General features: G+C 37.8%; 2 protein-coding genes across 2 annotated transcripts in view; both read left to right on the forward strand.

The window, feature by feature from the left end:
- CHIC2 (cysteine rich hydrophobic domain 2) overlaps positions 1 to 18,441 on the forward strand; it is a 515,980-nt gene that overhangs the window by 329,829 nt on the left and 167,710 nt on the right. The window lies entirely within an intron of this gene.
- SCFD2 (sec1 family domain containing 2) overlaps positions 1 to 18,441 on the forward strand; it is a 190,626-nt gene that overhangs the window by 20,887 nt on the left and 151,298 nt on the right. The window contains exon 3 of the mRNA XM_064653959.1: positions 12,530 to 12,657. Coding sequence (XP_064510029.1) covers positions 12,530 to 12,657 — 128 coding nt within the window. The remainder of the gene's footprint in view (positions 1 to 12,529; positions 12,658 to 18,441) is intronic.

Raw genomic sequence — 18,441 nt, forward strand, 5'->3', positions numbered from 1 at the left:
AGAAAAGGAACAGATAGGTATTAGAGGAAGGACAGAGTTAAACTATTTCGAAGTCTCCTGACCACATCTTAGAGCTAGGACATTTTCCCCGGTGGATAGTTAATCTTCTTTTCTCTTTGCACAGAACATGTTCAGAATCATGTCTGTATACAAGATGGAGCCTGATGGGATTTAATACTTCAAGGATTAGTATGACCTAAACATCAGTCGGCTTCTGTCAAAACCAACCCTACTTTCCTGAGATGCATCTTGCTTGCTCTCCATTCTCTCTAAGTAAACTGCCATCTCCCTGTGCTTAGGGTGTCAGCAGACAGGGTTAAAATGATCCAACCTTGCGTTTGGTAAGTACACTTGCTGTAGATCAAAAAGAGGAAGCCTTAAAAAAAAGATTAATAAAATCCCTCTTTTATTGGTACACTTGACTTCCAGTAAAGTTTTTGAGATAATCCAACTTTTGAAAAAGACACACTGGAATTCATATATTTTAAGACAATCAGAGAGATTTGGTTGCAGGATAATAATCACGCAAGATGATAAACTTCAGAGGTTCTTGAAGTCAGTAACTGTCATAAAAGGACTTCAGGCAAGGATGATGAACTGTTTCTTGTTGGTGCAATTGCCAGGCATGGCTTCTGTTCCAGGCTGTTTGCATGACTAATGCTTCCCTTTCATTCCTGCCTCAGCTTGGTAAGCAGCAGCAGCTCTGCATGGGTTCCTTTTCCTAACCCCTTACTATCCCGAAGTGCCTTTGTTTCCTCAAGACTTGCCTGAGGGTAACATCTTCCAACATCAGCACGAGGACAAAAAACATATTGCAGTTTGCACAGTAGTCATGTAATGGTGTGAAACATCAGTGGCAGTTCCGTTTTGTAGACTGTGAGTAGAGCTGGCTTCAGAAATGTATTTAGGGAGCGCCTGGTCCTTTGCCAGCCATTTCATGCTTGTGCTGTTGCTTCTTCCAGTAGTTCAGCTGGAGCAGCCTTACTTGCTTAGAGGAATTCTCTTCCCAACAGAAGATTTGATAGCTGCTGCAGAAATGTATTTGTAAGGCTTTTGTGTTCTCAGTGTTGCTGGTCACAAGCTTATACATGTAATAGAACAAGTCACTGTTGTAGCTTAACAAAAACAATCAGTGTGGACTCTGTTAGAGGGTTTATGTTGCTTGTGACAGTGAGAAGATATTTATACAATATTACAATTTTGGGGCTATATTTTTATTCCATCTGTGTACTGTTTGATGAATATTTTTTTACTCATTTTATTCTGATTATATAGCATTTTCTAGAAAGGCACAGTTAGTGAATTTTAAAATTTCTCTGTAAAAGGAATTGCTAGTCACTCTGTAAATCCTCCAAATTAAACTCTGGCTCAATATGGAGTTTATCTTCCTATCTTTTCTATTACTAAGGAATAAAGAAAAAAAAGTGTAGTTTAAGGAAACTGCCTTTATGTTTCACAGCATATAATCCAGTGGAATACTCCATATTATATTGTTTCCTTATGTTTCACATCTTGTTGACCTTCACGTTTATGGGTTCAAGTGGATATTAATGATCTTGGGAATAGCTAGAATAAACAGAACTCAAAGGTGATGAGAACCCATAGCTCCCCAAACTATTTGTTGGACTGGGTAGTTTTGGTTTTTAACACAGGAAAATGCTGTATTGACTGTGTATAATCAGATGAAACATTGTAGAAGTGCTGTCTGTCTAGAGGATATCAGTTTGAAAATATATATATATGTAAAATTCTATTTTAAAAAAAGTTCTGAATGTTTTCCAAGAAATTTTCACTAAGCAAGTGTTCTAGTATTAAGCTGAAACAGAAATTTTGTATTACTAATCTATATAAATGGAATAGAATAAGAGGATTTATAAATCAGTTTTCAGATATTCTATGTGCATATTTGTGTGCATACATTTGTGCTGACTTTTATTATGGTAAAATACAGTCCATGAATTATTTTTCTGCTAGCTTGAATTATTTTTTTTTGGGTTTAGTGCACACTGGTGCCATTGGTTTATACTATTATTCTTTGATATTGGAAGCAGCAATGAGTGGAGTTGCATTACTTTTCAATAACATCATTAATGCACAGCTGCATTGTCTCATGTGTGTGGTTATTAGCAAGTAAAGTTGTTTTCTGTCATAGATGCTAAAGTGTATATGTTAAACTTTTTGGCTTTCTGAAGCCAAAAAGCGTATTATATGTGTATCACAACATATATATATATATAAATACGTCTGTATTTAGATCAGCGTGAAACAAGACTGTGGTTAAAATGCTTGTCGTTACAAGTTTACATGATGCTTGGACTGAGGAAATGTTTGATAAAACTGAAGATGGTGGGTTTGGCAAGAGACAAACCTGCCTCACATGGTGGTTGACCACACTCATCAGACTTGTGTACATATTCTAATTTATAACTATGGCCATCCGTAAAGTAGATACATGAACGAGCCAAAAAAAGTTAAGTTTCTCTTTTATTTTTTTTAATCAAAAAAAAAGACAAAATGTAGAATGCTATATTATCATTTACTTTTCTTAGGAGGATTTTTTCCCTTTTTAATTAATTCCTGATGTGAACTGAATCCTTGCCAACCTTTTAATAATTAATTGTTAAATTTTATTGTCATTCAGTTCACCTTCGAAACCAAAAATATATCAAATTTTAGGAGTCTGATTTACTGTCCATTATCTGTGAGGGAGGGAAAAAGAATTTAGCCCAAAGCAAAGAGCTTTGGGTAAACAAAGGTAAACAAAGAACTTGTGGGACAGTTTGGGGTTGCTGTGTGTTTGTTGTGTTTGTAAGTACCTCTGAATTGTTTTGTTTTTAAGTTTTCCCATGCTCTACTGATAACAGGGAGCATATTTCTTCCTGCAAATCCTGTTCCATATTTCACATGCTTATTTGTAAGATGAATGGAAACTTATTCTGTCATGATACTCAGTAACAAATTCAAATCATACTTTCCCATTACTGTTGGTCTTAGTCACTGGTTGCGTCTGGTGAATCTTATTTTCTCTTTTCCTAATGTTAATTAGCAGTTTGTTTTATCATCTTTTGTCTGAAAATGATGGCAAAATTTAAGTTAACTTGACTGGGTGTACAGCATTGCCCTGCAGTGTCAGTACCTGTAGGTATGCCTTTATGAATCTAAATATCATAGGTTGAATATAATAACTTGCAACTGTTCCCTCTCTTATTGCTGTGTTTTAACCAACTTTCCCCTTGTGCACTAAACAGTGTACCCTTCATTTGTTAGCCAGAGCTTTCCAAGAGTAACCCCTGTGCTCTGCCTGTTGGATTTTTTTTTTTTTTTTATGGCCATGTTGAGTCAGCTGTAGACAAAACCAGTAATGAAGGAAAACGTGGGCTGTATCCTGTGGAGCTGCCTGGAAGTTGCTCCCAGCTGTCAAGGAGTAGGCAAAGCAAGTTCTCTGCTTCCCACTTTGGTTTGCAACATGATTCTCTATGCTGGCTCAGTGTTGCTGGCCCGGGGAGATCCATGCCAAGGTAAAAACAGGGGAGAGGAGGCAAAATATTATGAAACTTTTTGACTTCTAGTGGCAAATTTTGTCTTTTTATGAACAAGTCTATGTATTAATCCAATTAATACTGTACTTCCTTGGTATTTATATCTGTATATTGAACTATATACATTGAACTGAACAATAAACTCATGATATAAATGTGTTACTTCTCACCCTTATTATTACTACAGATATTTCAGGTAATCCAGAGGAAAATCCATTGTAGAACTGTGTGGCTGATCAGCAGCTCCCAGTTTTGCTCACAGCACTTTAGCCTTGCTGGCTGCAAGCTGATTGCCAGCACTTCAAATATTATTTCAGAACTGTTTTTAAAATGCCTGGCAGCTTCTGTTTTATACATTGGTTGTTTAAAATAAGTGTTTTAAAATAAATTGGTGACAAAAGGCTCTTAAGAATTTAGTCTTATTTTAATGATTTTTTTTCTGTATCTTTAGAATGGGATTATATTTTTAATTAAAAAATTATGCTGCTTGTGTCTTGCAGAAAAGTAATTCTATAATTTGATAATGAAATTTTCTTACATCTAATAAATAGTAATTTGGGCATATAGGACTGTGCTTTAATGGTACAGAAACATTTATATACAGGAAGTACTCCTAGTGTAGATGTAGTAAATAGCAAAGTGTATCACATTGGAAAGGCCTTTAGTTTTCTTTTGGGGAAAGTTCAATAGTTTGCAGAACTAACAATATAGAAAATTCATTTATGTGACCCTTTCTGTTGTAGGACTTGATTTATTTTTTGCTTAAATATCTCATGAAACACTGAAATATCTTCTGAACTTTGCAGTGCACTTTAATTGACAGATTAATTTCTCATAGCTTCTTTCATCTATTTTTGTAGTGAGATTATTTCTTTAAAATTCCTGTTTGCAGTGTGGAAAAATGCAAATCTCAAGACCTTATGTGTTGTTGAGGCAGAAAAGTTGGTGTTTTAACAGCACTCCCCATGACCTTTAGTGAATCAATTGTTTTATCAATCAAATTATGCTAGTATGAGTTAATTAATTAACTTGATCTTGATGTGACACAGCCTTCCTGGAGTATATGCAGAAAGGAGAGAGAGGAAAGAAGGGTCTGTATAAACACCACATGCAAAGGCTGAATCTATCAGCCTGCCATTAGCCCTTTATCTAAGAGGCTCTTGGCATATAAATCAAACAATAACCTCTCTGTTTTGACTCTGTGCCAAAGTATACAGCCACAGTTGAGTCTAGGACAGATTACACCCACCAAGTGGCTTGAGGGCTTGGAGTGAAACTGGGAAATAACCATTAAATTCTTCAGAAACATGTTTGTGTTATTTAATGTTGGCTGTTGGACTTTTTTTTTTTTTTGGTACCATTTATATGTTCTAATCGTAAAAACTAGTACGTGGAGGCATTTTAACATACATCTAAGTGAGAATATGAGAATAATGTTCTAAGTTGAAGGGCTGTGAAGAGCTTGTTTTTTAAAATGTTTTGTGTGTTATGCCACATTGCAATATTTTTACTAATCTATGACAAAGGTGGTGATATCCATGCTCCTGCAATTTTCTTCAAGCACAATACAAAGATGACATGAGGTTTTTGTTTACTTTTTTCCTCAGGTTAGGATGGATCAGAAAATAGTTCAAGTTTCTACTGTCTGAGGGGCATTTAATTAGACTGAGCTGAGCTTCCAACTACAAAATGTCCACCAGCAGAATTACAGTCCACTGCTAAGGGCCACTTTAAAACTTATTTATTTTACTTTCTTAGAAATAAATAGATTTAGTCCCTTTTGAGGATGTGCAATTTACGTTTATCTAAAAAATAAAAATATTGAGGATTTTGTGTTTTCCTGCTGAATCTTCAGTTGAACACATTGGCTAGCCCATCAAGTACATGTGCTCGGGATGCACACAAGTCACAGCCATGCTAGAAACTGAACTCCTGGAAATACTGATAGCTGTTTCTGTATGGAAAAATTTTGGGTAAATTGTATTGGAGCCATTTGGTCACTTTTAGAAGGGTGAAATTAAGAGCAGATTAATTCTCTGAGCCCAGCTGTGTCCTGGGAGCATGGCAATGTGGAGGTCAGCTCTTTTCATCCACACGGCATTCCCTGCAGCTTCCACACGTGATCCTGTGACCTGGAGCAGCTGCTATTTAGGGGAGGGTGTTCCACATCTTGTTGGTTCTTTCCAGTGGGGGGCTACTGTGCAAGGAGTGGGGTGGGACCAGGGACTTGGCTATCCCCACCACAGTTGCTGTGCTGGCGCTTGTCCCCGGGAATCCACAGTATATCCGTGTAGCCTTGGCGCAGCCTCCACTGTCTCGGAAACAGCAGGGTAGTTGGAGGAGGGAGGATGTCTCTTGATACATGGCCCCTCTCTCCAGCCTCACGGCCAGATCACGGCATCTTATCGCAGGCTTGTGCTTCTCTTTGGTTTATCGGTATTCAAATGACATATTGCCAGCAATGGATTTGTCCTTCATAGTTATGGCCTTCTGACCACCTGGTGTTGTTTTTTGAAGTGCTGTGCACTTAGTGTGGACGTTTTATTGCCCTTAAACAAATGTGTTATTGCAAAGGCAATAGTTGGCAGCATGCTTACTTTTTTTTTTGTTTTTTTTTTTAGCAGTCACTCAGTTTTGGGCAGCTTTGTGGTATTAATGACGCTTTAATTTAATCTTTACTGAATTTTTCCCTTCTCCCTTCCTCTTATGAAAATATACAGGCGCAGCTGAGGCAGCTGAGCTATAAAGCTACATAGACGAAAGGTGAAAGTTTTGCTGATACAGTAACCACAGAATCTGTCACGTGTTGAGACTATCACAATTTTCTTTCTGATTTTTTTTTTATCTGTGAAAGTACAAAGATGACTTTGTCATGCTGAAATTCTGTCATTTCAGTTGATTAATTTTTGAACCCTGTCACATTTATTTTCTGTCACCTATTCAGAGCCTGTGTCAGCAAATTGCTCTTTGAAATCCTTTGCCCTTTGCCAGGTGTAGAAATAACCACATTTGCTTATTCTTCCTTCCTTAGTATATTGCTTGTATGATGTTCTCCACCTGGTTATTTGTTTTTTCTGGTGTTGGATGTGCTTTCACCTGACCCCAAGAGGTTTAAAACCAAAGAAAAACTGTACAATTTTTTCCCCTTTATTAATTTGAATAAGAGGAGATCTGGGAAGGAAACTGTACATAGATACTGATTTCTCAATTTGGCCTTTGAAAAGGTTATGGAAGAGCCTTCTTGACCTGTTTTTCAGTAAGCTTGGGAACATGGCAAGGGTTACGTGTAACTGAAAGAAATGCCAGTGTTTTATAAGGAGAAAACAGGATGACCTGAACTTGTCCTGTTAGGCAAAGAAGTCCAGACAAAAATCCAGTAATAGATAATGTACATGTCAGTTTTATGTTCCTTGACTGGGAATCAGATCACATCAAAGTAATTTGCAATGGCTTGCCAGAGACTACTGATGTGGCTGATAATTTTGGTGATTATGGTAGGCTGCTTGGACAAGAGTGTTTGACTTGTTCTTATTGGTTAATTATTCATGCTGATTGAGGAAATATATTGGCAAAGTAATATTATAAATGCTTAGGGGGCTAGGAATGGACTATTTATGTCTCTGAAAACGTAATTGTAAATGAGGAATACTTAGTGATTGAATGGACCTATTTTCTAGTATAGGCTTATTGCTTCTTGCCCTTTTGCTCTTGCATTAGTGATAGATACATTTATAAGTGATAGAGAAGACCTGGAGCAGTACGGGAAGTAAATATCTTTCTATACAAAGCACTAGTCATTTCAGCCAAGGGTAAAATTGTGGTGTTGTGTATTGGACCTCCCAGGGAGGTGCCCCCAGGTGCACTTCTTTAGTCAAAGACTAAAGTCTTTGACTTTAGTTTTGCATCTGCTCTGAGAGTTTGTTCTCCATTGACTAGCACTTGATTTCACCTATTTCCAGACTACTGCTTCCAGCTTGGTGATAGCACATCTTGGTGTCACCAACCTCCCCTGTTCTCCCCAAATATGTTCAAAATTAGTAGCTTTGAGACAGCCTACAGACGATCACAGGTAGGTAGGGGCACTTTCTGTGTCAGATAAACTTGGCAATATTGTCCTTGCAGGACTAGACCAGACCAGATCAAAAGAATAAGTTACAATTATTTTAACAGACGCAAGGTTAGAGATTTGATTTTCAACTTGTAAATGTCTAGATGAAGCAAATTAATATAGTGATCTGAGCTGTGTTGAAAAATAACCAACTTTTTCCTGTCTGACTCAATGCGTAGTCCCCCATGGAACGTGTTGCTGAAAGGCATTCCATGGGAATGAGAACGAGCTCCCCTACAGTGAGTGTTGCTGAAGCTAGCACACCATCACCAAAAGAACTGCTTACCAAACTGCACCCTTATTTCTGCTTAGGGCTTTGGCTTTGTAGCCCTGGCATCTTGCTACCATTGAACAACAGACTTCATTGTTTGGTCTTTCCTTTGGTTATTGTAAATTTGGGAAGCCAGCTAGTTAGCTACTTCATGGCTAAACTGTTCTGTTACTGATTTTTGTTTTTCCACCTCTCCTATCTTTAATTAAAGAAAGTGTGCCTCTGAAGACTGCAAATCAGAGCTGCTTTGAAGCACCTGCAGCTATCTTCAGTCAGCATGGAACATCTCAGTCTTTCTGACCTGGTTCTCATCAACCCCCCTCTCCTGGCACTATTGGCAGTTGATGTCTCATTTTAGGGTTCATATAGATTATGGATCGGATGATTTGGTCCTTTTTCCCCTCTTTGTCTTCACGATTCAGTTTTGAAAACTGCATGCAAATACCAGTAGGGAAGCTGCATCTTTTAGTTGTCTAGATTTCTCCCTCTTTGTTTATATCCTTCTTTATTGTTGTTTTAAAGTATGAATTATATGCAGTTAAGTGTTAATTAGTTTTGTAACAGAGAATGACTCATTAAAAAAAATGTGTGTTTGTGTAGGAGGGGAAGGGAGAAATTTGCAATTATCAAATGTCTGTCAAAGGCTGCTTTATGTATATAGAATGGTATAGCTGTGTCTGATGGGGCTTTTCACAGACTTCAGCTTTATCTCTGGACATAATGCAGTATTTTTGATTAATAAACTTCCAATTTTCTATCAGGTAACTGCTACACTTGTTTCTATTAAATTCTGTTTTCTGAGATGACTGGTTAATAGGTACAATGACCATAACAACTAAAGGAAGGGACAGGGTATCAAACTCATGAGCAAAACTCCAGATTTCTTGGTGAAACTGGTTAATCTCACAGGCCTCTGAATTTTAGTGTTCTCTTTCTCAGGCTTGCAGTGCCCTGCAAAACATTTTTTAATAGAAATGCACAGAATTTTTAATGCACTAATATTTTAATGCACTAAAATTTTAAATGCACTAATATGTTCCTAATTTTGTGACATTTATTTTGAAGGGTGGTTTTGAGTTCCTGAGCTGCACTGTAGTATAACTGTTAAGAATTTATTTTTTCTCAAGCAAAAACTCATCCTTCAGACGATATCTTTAAGGGTTTTGTAATGCATAAAGTATTTTAAAAACCCCAAACTATTTAGTTTCAGAAAACTACTTTCAGAGTGCAACGGTTTACTAGATAATCTGTAAAATCAATAAATAAGTCTTGGGAGGTCAAGGAATGCAAGAGAAAAGAGAAATTTGAATTGGGGTACTAGATCCCATACAAATCACTGATTACCAGTATCACTGGATTAGGGCATTTGGACCAAAGCAGAGGAACTCAGATGAGAAAAAGAGGAGGGGAAGGGCACCATGACAAGGGCTGGAAGGCAGTCGCAGACAAATGTCTCACCAAAAGGGGAAGATAAGATAACATATTGCCCAAGTGTTAGAAATCTCTAAAAGGAAAATGTGGTAACTTCTCAGATCAGGCAGGAGGCAATACCACATCCCTGTACTGCATCCTACTGACTCATTCCCAGCAGTCATTCCTGTCTTCTCACTGATGAAAGTTAGGAACGGGCAGTTTCAAAGCAAAAGCCCTTCTCGGAAAGGGTAATAGAGGGGGAACAGGAAAAGTGTTTGCAGCAGAAAACATAGAAGTACTCTTGTGGCTCTTTTTCCCTATTAAAAAAAAAATAAAAAAGGCTGAGTTTAGGAACTGTTGCTTTCTCTGGGTTGACCTAGTCAGTTGACTGTGTTAGCTATTGATATATATTGATCGCATCCTGTTTATATATTGTTTTATATATGATACCTAAACTACTAGGTATTCTGCAAAGCAGTGGGAAGAAAAATGTCTACAGAAACTCGATAGATTACACAGAGATGCAAGCATGCAGGAGTGTGGTTGACTCCCATCTGCTTTTAGGCTGTACCACAGTTGTTTTGCTTTCTGCTATTTTTGGTGTATTAAAGCAGCCCTCAGGGATCCCTCAAACTTTAGTCCTTGGGATTAAAGAAAACCTACTGTGGCTAAAGGAGGAAGAAAGAAATTAAGAAGCAAAAAGCAAGTCAACACCCCTCCCTTTTTTTTTTCCTTAAAGCATTAGTATGACTTATTCATATATTTTTAGGGTTTTGTTTAGTTTAAAATATTTAGTCTGTTATTTTGGAGGGGTATTATAGTTTAAAATATTAACAAGTAGAAGTACCAGCTGAAACAGGGACTTGTAGTGATTATACAAATATAGTGCATGATGCTTTCAAAGACCTTGCTGTCTAAAGTGACAGGACTAATCAACACATGGTGTGGAAAGGGAGAGCAGAAAGCAAGGATAACAGCTGGAAAAATGGTGTAACCTTATGTACATTCTTACTTTTACTGAGGTTTATAGATGTTTTGGGGATGAATTTTCCACACTTTATTGTTTGCTAAATATCTTTATGAAGTACAGGAGTAAGAAAGATGAGACTACAAAAATGTGCAAAATTTCGGAGGCTTTTATTTTAGCTTCCTTATGTTGCCTGTTTTCCTTTTTTTGAAAGGCTTAGCTCCTGGCATCTGTGTTTATGTGAGACTCTCTGCTTACATTTTTGGTCATGAAGAGAATTTTGAAAATAAGAACAGATTAAAAATCTTGAAAAGAAGCTTGAGTTTTCTTCCAAGTAGGGAAAAAAGTTTTTTTAACACTAGCTTCCTGCTCATTTAGGCCCAATTCCTGGTCTCTCTCGATTTGGTATTGCAACTGCGTGTTCAGGAACGGATTAGTTAACAGGCAAGGCAGTGGCCTTGTAAAATTCAAATGTGAGGCACAGTTGTAAATGACAGTGAGACATACCCTGTGAACAGGATCAATAGGCTGCATTTAAGAGTGATGCCTGGTGGGGAGGACTGCATCAGAGTTGAGTAGATAGTGTATAAAAATAGCATACCTGAGGATCATAGAATCATAGAGTCATTAAGGTTGGAAAAGACCTCCAAGATCATCAAGTCCAACCTCTGACTGAGTACGCCTATGCCCACTAAACCATATCACAAAGTGCCACATCTGCTTGGTTTTTGAATGCTTCCAGGTACAGTGACTCCACCATTTCCCTAGGGAGCCTGTTCCAATGCTTGACAACCCTTTCCATAAAGAAATTTTTCGTATTGTGTTGAAGCATCTAGTTGCTTTGGAAATATGTTCCTTATTTCTTGCACTATTGTATGTTAAATATCAGTGTGCGTTTTCTTGTGAGGAATCCCTTTGGAGCCGCTGCCCATGAACAGTTGAAGCATCAGTGCTCAGATCCCACTTGGCGATGGAGTAGAGGGATTTGCTGCAGATGTCCCGGCTGCTTTTGGGAGGTGCTGCCTCCTGCCCCTGTTACTGGAAATTTAATTTTTAAATTTCATTTAATATTTAATTTTATTTTATTTTTTTTCTTAAAGCATGGCAGTAGGGTGAAATTTGCTCTTCCTAGTCATTTACAATTAGTTCAGAAGAAGAGTAACTCAACGCTCTTCCCATGGTCCTTCCACCCACTCAGGCTTTAACAGAGGATGTGGGTTTCTAGGATGTCTGGAGTGGGGTTGGCAATCCTCTTACCTGATTTGGGAGACAGCTCAGATTTGCTAAATACAGCCCTGATGTTGCAACAGAGCATAAGCACAGCTGCTCTGTAATGGCTATCAAATGAATTATTGGGGTGTCTTATTTTCCATGAAACAAAGCTTGTTTTGGCATTTTTATAAGCCTGTTTTAAATTACATCAAAACATATTTAGGAGTTAAGTGTCTCCTGAAGAAAAAACAGAGGGAAGCTTTTTCTTTAAAATAGAAAATAAATTAAAAAAAAAATTCTACATGGTTAATCTCAATGTGTGGCTTTAGCCCCAAGCAAGGGTTTTTCCTCCCTTCTCCTCCCCTGCCACTGAGAAAACACTGAATTCATTCACACCAGCAACAAATGCAGCTTCCTGGAGGAGAGAGAAGACTGACAGGGAACTGAGTGCAAATGAGCTACATAAAAGCCTAATTTAAGTTTAGCAACAGCAACGATAAAAAGGAATCTCTAAATACAGCAATCATAAGAACAGTTATATTCTGCTATGCATTATTCTTTTCATGTATGGAGAATCCATGAATCCAGAGTGTTGGAAGTTCATCAGTTCATACCAACAGCCTTCAGAATTGGAAGTACTGGCTTTGGGATTTAAACTCTCATGATGAAGCTAGAGCCTATCCTTTCCATAGCTTTTTGGTAGCTGAAGTAGTTTGGACTGTTTCTGCTATTCCCATGGTTAAACAGTAGTGGTTACTTTGAGGATTACATGCTTAATTATTATACGTAAATTCTAATGCTTTATAATTGGCAGCAAAAAAATCTAGCTTCCTTTTTCTAAAACTGTAGCAACTGTTCTGGTAAGAATAATCAAGCTTTTATATCACTTTATTTTTGCTTGTATCCTGCCCACCTCAGAGATTACTAAGTAGAAGCACTCATCTCAAAATATAAATGTTGTCTTAAGCCGACTCCATTATTCAAGCATTGTTTAGTGTAACCCTGTCATATTCTTATAGTGATCCAGCTGCCAAAGCTCTCTGGGAGTCCTTCATGAACCTCAAACAAAAGGAAGCTGTGATGGAGGCCAGGAGACACCTTGTGGAGGCTGCAAGCAGAGAAAATTTACCTATTAAGATGAGCATGGGTGAGTAATGTGACATAGCCTTCCTGACGTAACCCTCTTGGAAAAAACTCACCCATCCTTGGTTCACCCCCATCCTTGTCAGCAGATTTCAGGTGAGCATTGTGGCTACCATAGGATCTTTCTAATATATAAGTGAGACACAATTTTATTTTGTTTTAAATACAACAACCTTAAAAAGATCAAGAGCCATGAAGAAGCAGTGGGTTTCTAGAAGGAGGGTTTTAAAGGGATATGCGAATGATTAGCAGTGCTACTTGTCTGTATTTTGCAAAGCATGAGAATTTAGGTTTTCTTAAAAAGCCAGCAGGGTTTGTGTCCTGAAAGCAGGCATTGTAAATAGCAATTGATAGAAGTTGTGCAGATCTTACATATGATTACTTTATATAGGTAGTAGTTGCATTACATAGGTAGTGAGTTTTACGTGAAGTAAGGCTGCCTGGCTCAAGAGAGTTTAAGCTGAAAAACACGTCTAGACACTCTTTAAACCTGAATTCTTCAAAATGTTAGAGATACAGATTAAAACATAATGACTTCCAATAGCGCTTTTAGAACCTCATTCTCGTTATATACCATACTCAGTGATATGGAGGAATTGATATAATGTTAGTTTTATAAAAACTGGTATTGGTCTATACAGCAGTGTTTTTCTGTATTGTATGTACTCTTGGGACTATTTTATGCTGAACTTTTCATCAAGAGAGAAAGGTCCTCATGGAATAAGAGCAATAGACTTTTATCTGTGACTCCAGAGTAAACTGCCAAGATATTCTAGAAGAATTAGATGTACAGCCAACTCATGAACTCTTAATAACTATAACATGTAATATATTGTATGGTCTTTAAAAATAACAGGTAGATTATTAATCAGAAATTCTAAATTTATGTAACATTAATGCTGTAAGCTGTTTTAAAGAAATGGAAAAGGAGCAACTGTGAGAGGGCTATTACAAATTTGTCTGAAGGAGGCAAGGGACAGTAAAGAATAAAATCCTGTTTAAGCTTTCAATGTACGTATCAGTATTCACCATAATAAAGTTAAGAAGCCCCCATGTTCTTGTATGACATGCACCATTAAAAAAATTATTATTAACATTGAAACTCATCTTTGTTATAAAAGTAATTACTTCTTGTCTTTGAGAGGCAACAATCCATCTAATGACCTTTGCTCCTTTGTGTGAATGCCACCCTTTCTTCTGTATCTCCTTCCTGTGGTATACAGTGAAGGCTGCAATAACCTGGTTCTTAATCATAGTAGGTGACACTTAGAGATGGCAGTCTAAATGTCTAATGTATGCGGGCCCAATTAGTACCGTACAGAAACATTTAGGAGTTGATGGTGAAACAAATTTTTTATTTTTTTGTCTTGTTTTTTTTTGAAATGTAGCATAAACTAATGTTTATGGAATTTTGTTCTTTTGTAAATTGTATATTTATCTTGCACTAGTATCATAATCAGTTGTTAACTTTGTAGTTGAACTTCAAAGGGTGAAATAAAATTAGAGGCAGTCTTGTAAATGATAAACAGGGATAAAATGAGAAACAAAGAAAGGAGGGCACTACAGTCACCAAAATAAAAAATTCTTATTGAGCATAAATGCAGAAAACTCAAAACTCACGCCCAGATGTCACACTGTGTGATGACATATATTTATTAATGACTTTTTAAAACAGATCTGCATTTTTACATCATTCATTGCTTGTTCATCGTGCTACAGAACATCTTAGTTCTCTGTCAGGAAGCTGAAAATTGTGTTGTTTATCAATTGCTGCATTTGCTGAGACAGAAAAAATTCTAGTGGCCTGTTCTGGTCCTGATTGCTGTGTTTTCTTGAAAGGTTCCTTCCACTGCAGCTGTGATATGAGGCAACATTGGCTGGAGAGAAGGGAAATGCTTTCACTCTGCTCTGTGCTTAGACTTGAGTTTTTATGATTTTACCTCAGGTTCTGCATGTACTGGAAGATCTCAGTGAATTGCACATTGGTTTTCCCAACACTTAGGATATTTTCTTAGTTTTTTATGGCTCTAATATTAAATGTCAGTGAGTTTTTCTAGCATGAAAGTTTCCTTTTACTCTCATTACTAAGACCGGCTGTGTCAGATGGTTAGAGTATTTTCCTTACTACTACTTTCTTGCCTTTTTTCCCCCTTGGAAATAAGGAGTGAATTACATTTGAAAGCAAAGCTTTGAATTACATTTGGTGTAGCCAAGCCCTCCTGCAGTGGCCACCTGCCTGAAAAACCGCATCACGTGTGACACTGGCAGCATGGGAGCCCTGTGAAGTGATTGGAAACTCGATCCCATCCTGTTTTCATATTTTCAGTGTAAAGGAAATAAATTCAGTTGTTTTCTGGGCTTTGAAAGGCTGCTCACTGCTCTGAGGTGTGCATGTGCTTGCCCATGTTTCCCTGCAAGCAATGTGCCTGATGCCCAGCTTTCCTCTTTCTCTGCCTGGCTGCGTGTGGCAGGAGCTCTGACAGTTGTGGGAGGACACGCAGCTCAAGTTTTTGCTTTTTGGTACCTTCTGAATGTGTCTGCCTCCTCCTGAGAGGGAAGGACAGTAGGAAAACTGTAGAAGGGGACTCATATCTTCTCTCCAACACCTCTAAATGTCTGCAGGCCACTGGGAACTCCATCTGCTTCCATTGAAATCAGCAGGAGTGGAGAGAGGAGTTCTGAGGAAGGAGAAGAAAGAGGAAAAAAGGAAACAATTTTGATCACATTTTTTGAACTGGGTGGATTGGAGCATTGCTTTCAGATGTTCTTGATATTGTGAGAAATAAATAAGATGGTTTTGTTAGAAGCAGGGATTTCCATGGTTACCTCATGTTGAGATACCTGGAGGTCATTTGAGGAGATTGAAGAGCCATTTTGTGGTCAGGAGTTGGTGGGTTGCAAGTTGTTCTGGTCACTGTTACTGACTGCTGCTTACTACCTTGTTTGCTGTTCTTATTGTTCTGGTTGTTCTGGTCACTGTTACTACTGCTGACTTACTGTTTTGCTTACTGGTCTAGTAAGAAGGCGAATCGGAAAGTATGTAAGGCAGTGAGACCAATTTGGGCTCACTGCCAGGGGACCATGTGGCCAGGGGCAGGGAAACAACCTGATAGGTGGATGGGAACAACCAATGAACTGTACCAAAAGGCAAAGATTGCCTTTTGAGGGAGAGGGGAGCAGGGCCTGGCATGGCAGGTGCGAGGGAGTGGTTATGTAAATCAAGAGACCTTAAAAAGGCTTGTCTGCTCCCAATCAGGTGTGCTCGAACCAGGTCACGAGTTTGGTGCACCCAGCGCTGTTAATAAAGTTCTTTGTTTCACTTTATTTGGCAGTCTCCGAAATTTTAATTAGAGATATTTCTCACAATATGCATATCCATTTTATTAGTTGTATTAAGGAAAGTGGTAGTGGGGATGTCTGAAAGTTCTGTTAATTGTTTCGGAAGGAGTCTATGGAAAGAAGGTGGTTAAAGTTGTAAGTTTTGGTGGATGGATTCTTGGAGCAAGCACAGTTTCAAATTTAAGACCATCTCCTTGACATTTGTAAATACAGCAGGATTCTGACCTTTTTCTGTAGCTCTGTCATACTCAGGTGTTCAGGTGGACCATTAAGTGGTCTTATAGGATCTTCAAGGAAGATTTGCTTTTTTTTTTGTTTCTTTTTTTCCTTCCATGTGTATCTGAGAAAAGAGCATATTTTATCTGTCACTCACTTTGTGAGTGAAAGAACTATGTTGCTGTTACAAACTTCATCAAGTGATGGAGGGTAGTAAGCTGTTCAGAGCTGTTCATTGCAAGCATTTTAAAATGCTGTTTCTTCTTGAAAGAAGAATTTCAAGTCTTAGGAAACTGCATCACAGAAGGAGACAAAATGCCAAGTGTTGGTCCATAAAACCAGCTAGAACATAAAACTGTGTAACTGCTTTCCCCTTTATTTGCAGAACAAAACCTGAGCTGCATAGCTATGGAGCATATTTGATTTTCTGATGTCAGCCCTGGAGAAGGCAGGCATGAGCATTGTGCAGAATTCCAGCCAGCACAAAAGCTGTACTGGATGTGCTACATCCAGTTTACATACTGCTTAATTAGTTTAATCCACAAATACATAATATGAGTATAATGGTTTTTAAGATGTAATTTCCTTGGAGTTGAGTAATGCTGTCATTATTGACTTTTGGGGAGTGTTTGTTTGATACTGCTTACTGTGGGCATGTGGATGCTGAACTCCTTCTTTACAGGATGAAACCATGTTACCAATATAGTAGTTACATCTAAGTTTTGCCTTAACTCTTTCAGCTAGCTACATTTCTCAAAACAGTATGTGTTTGCATGTAAACAGGTATAGCTGTCCTTATCTAGATGCAATTTAAATAAAAAGGCACCAAAATATTCCATGTCAATCTATATATACACACAAACACTGTAAAAAAACCCCTAAAGCCAACAAACAAGGCTTTTTAAGAACTACATTTTGCCTCTGAGGTAGTTGCATTTGTGATTTAGATACCCAGGTGAATGCTGATAAATACTTGATAAAATCTGTTCAGATATCCCATTGTGTAGGTGTAAATTTGTAGGTGTAAATTATTTTGGCATAATAAAAATCCTGGTATTTAAAACAATGTATTTTATTTAAAGAATTAAATATTTTTTTGAAAAGCTATTTGGACAACAGTTTAGAGGATTGTCTTAATAGCTTTTTGGTGAGATTTATAGCATTGTGCTAAATTCACATGAGATTGCAGATACTGGATAGGGATTACTTCTGCCCACCTCTTAGTAAGTCACTGTAAGGAGGCTGCTTTGAGGCAGTGGAGAGGTTGCTGCTTTTTACATTCCTCTACTTCCGTTCTTCACAGGACTGATGCATATCTTAATCATCCTCTGAGCATGGCAGCCTGTGAATCTCTCTTTTAAAGCTTTGCTATTAGCATAGTACTTGGCAGCGGTAGAAACTTTGCTACTATTGTTCTTTTGTGGCTTTAGCAACACCCTTGCTCTTCTCTTTGAAAAGAGCACAGTAAACCTTGATCAAGTCTGAATTCCTTTATTGTGTCTTTTTACTGGCATGGAGACTGATGAAAGTCAAAACACTGATATAGTAACAGGAATGAAGTGCAGTGTGCTGTTACACAAACCCTTGTTAGCAAAAGAAAAGCCATTTGGTTTCTTTCCATTTGAACTGTACAAATACAGTTTTAAAAACCAATCTGACTATAAATTTAGCAAAGCCTCAGTCTTTGTGAGGTAATAAAAAGTACTGTGACTTTTTCAGACGGGTTGGTTTGTATGGATTGAATTGAACTTTAAAATTGGTTTGGGTAGAAATGGGAAGATGCTGACATTTTAGTTTAGATATATGAAATAACATTTTGAGTTAGAACAGTATGTTAAAATGGACTATATAGATCAATACTTTATCTGAAAACATAAAGAATATAAAATGTGCGATTTTTGGGGTTTTTTAATGAAAAGTTGCATTGGACTGTAATGTTGTTTAGCTTTTGGGATAACTCAACCGAAACAGGCCTGGCTGTGGAGTCCCAAATTCTTGACAGTAGGTCTCACGGTGCTGCTCCAAGGGCTCCTTCATCTTCTCAGGGCACTTTTCCAAGGAGAGGGGATGCTGATTTTCTCTGACCTGAACTCCTTCCATTGTGCAGCCTGGATCCTGAGCAGGCGGTTCCTGAGTTAAATTAGTCTGCTCTTTGTCTCATGAAATGTAACAGAAGTCCTGCAGTGTAGGACTTTCTAGCCAAGTGGACTTGTTTTTTCCTGCCTATTGCAAT

This window comes from Pseudopipra pipra, chromosome 4, assembly GCF_036250125.1.
Source record: "Pseudopipra pipra isolate bDixPip1 chromosome 4, bDixPip1.hap1, whole genome shotgun sequence".
Classification (NCBI taxonomy): Eukaryota; Metazoa; Chordata; class Aves; order Passeriformes; family Pipridae; genus Pseudopipra; species Pseudopipra pipra.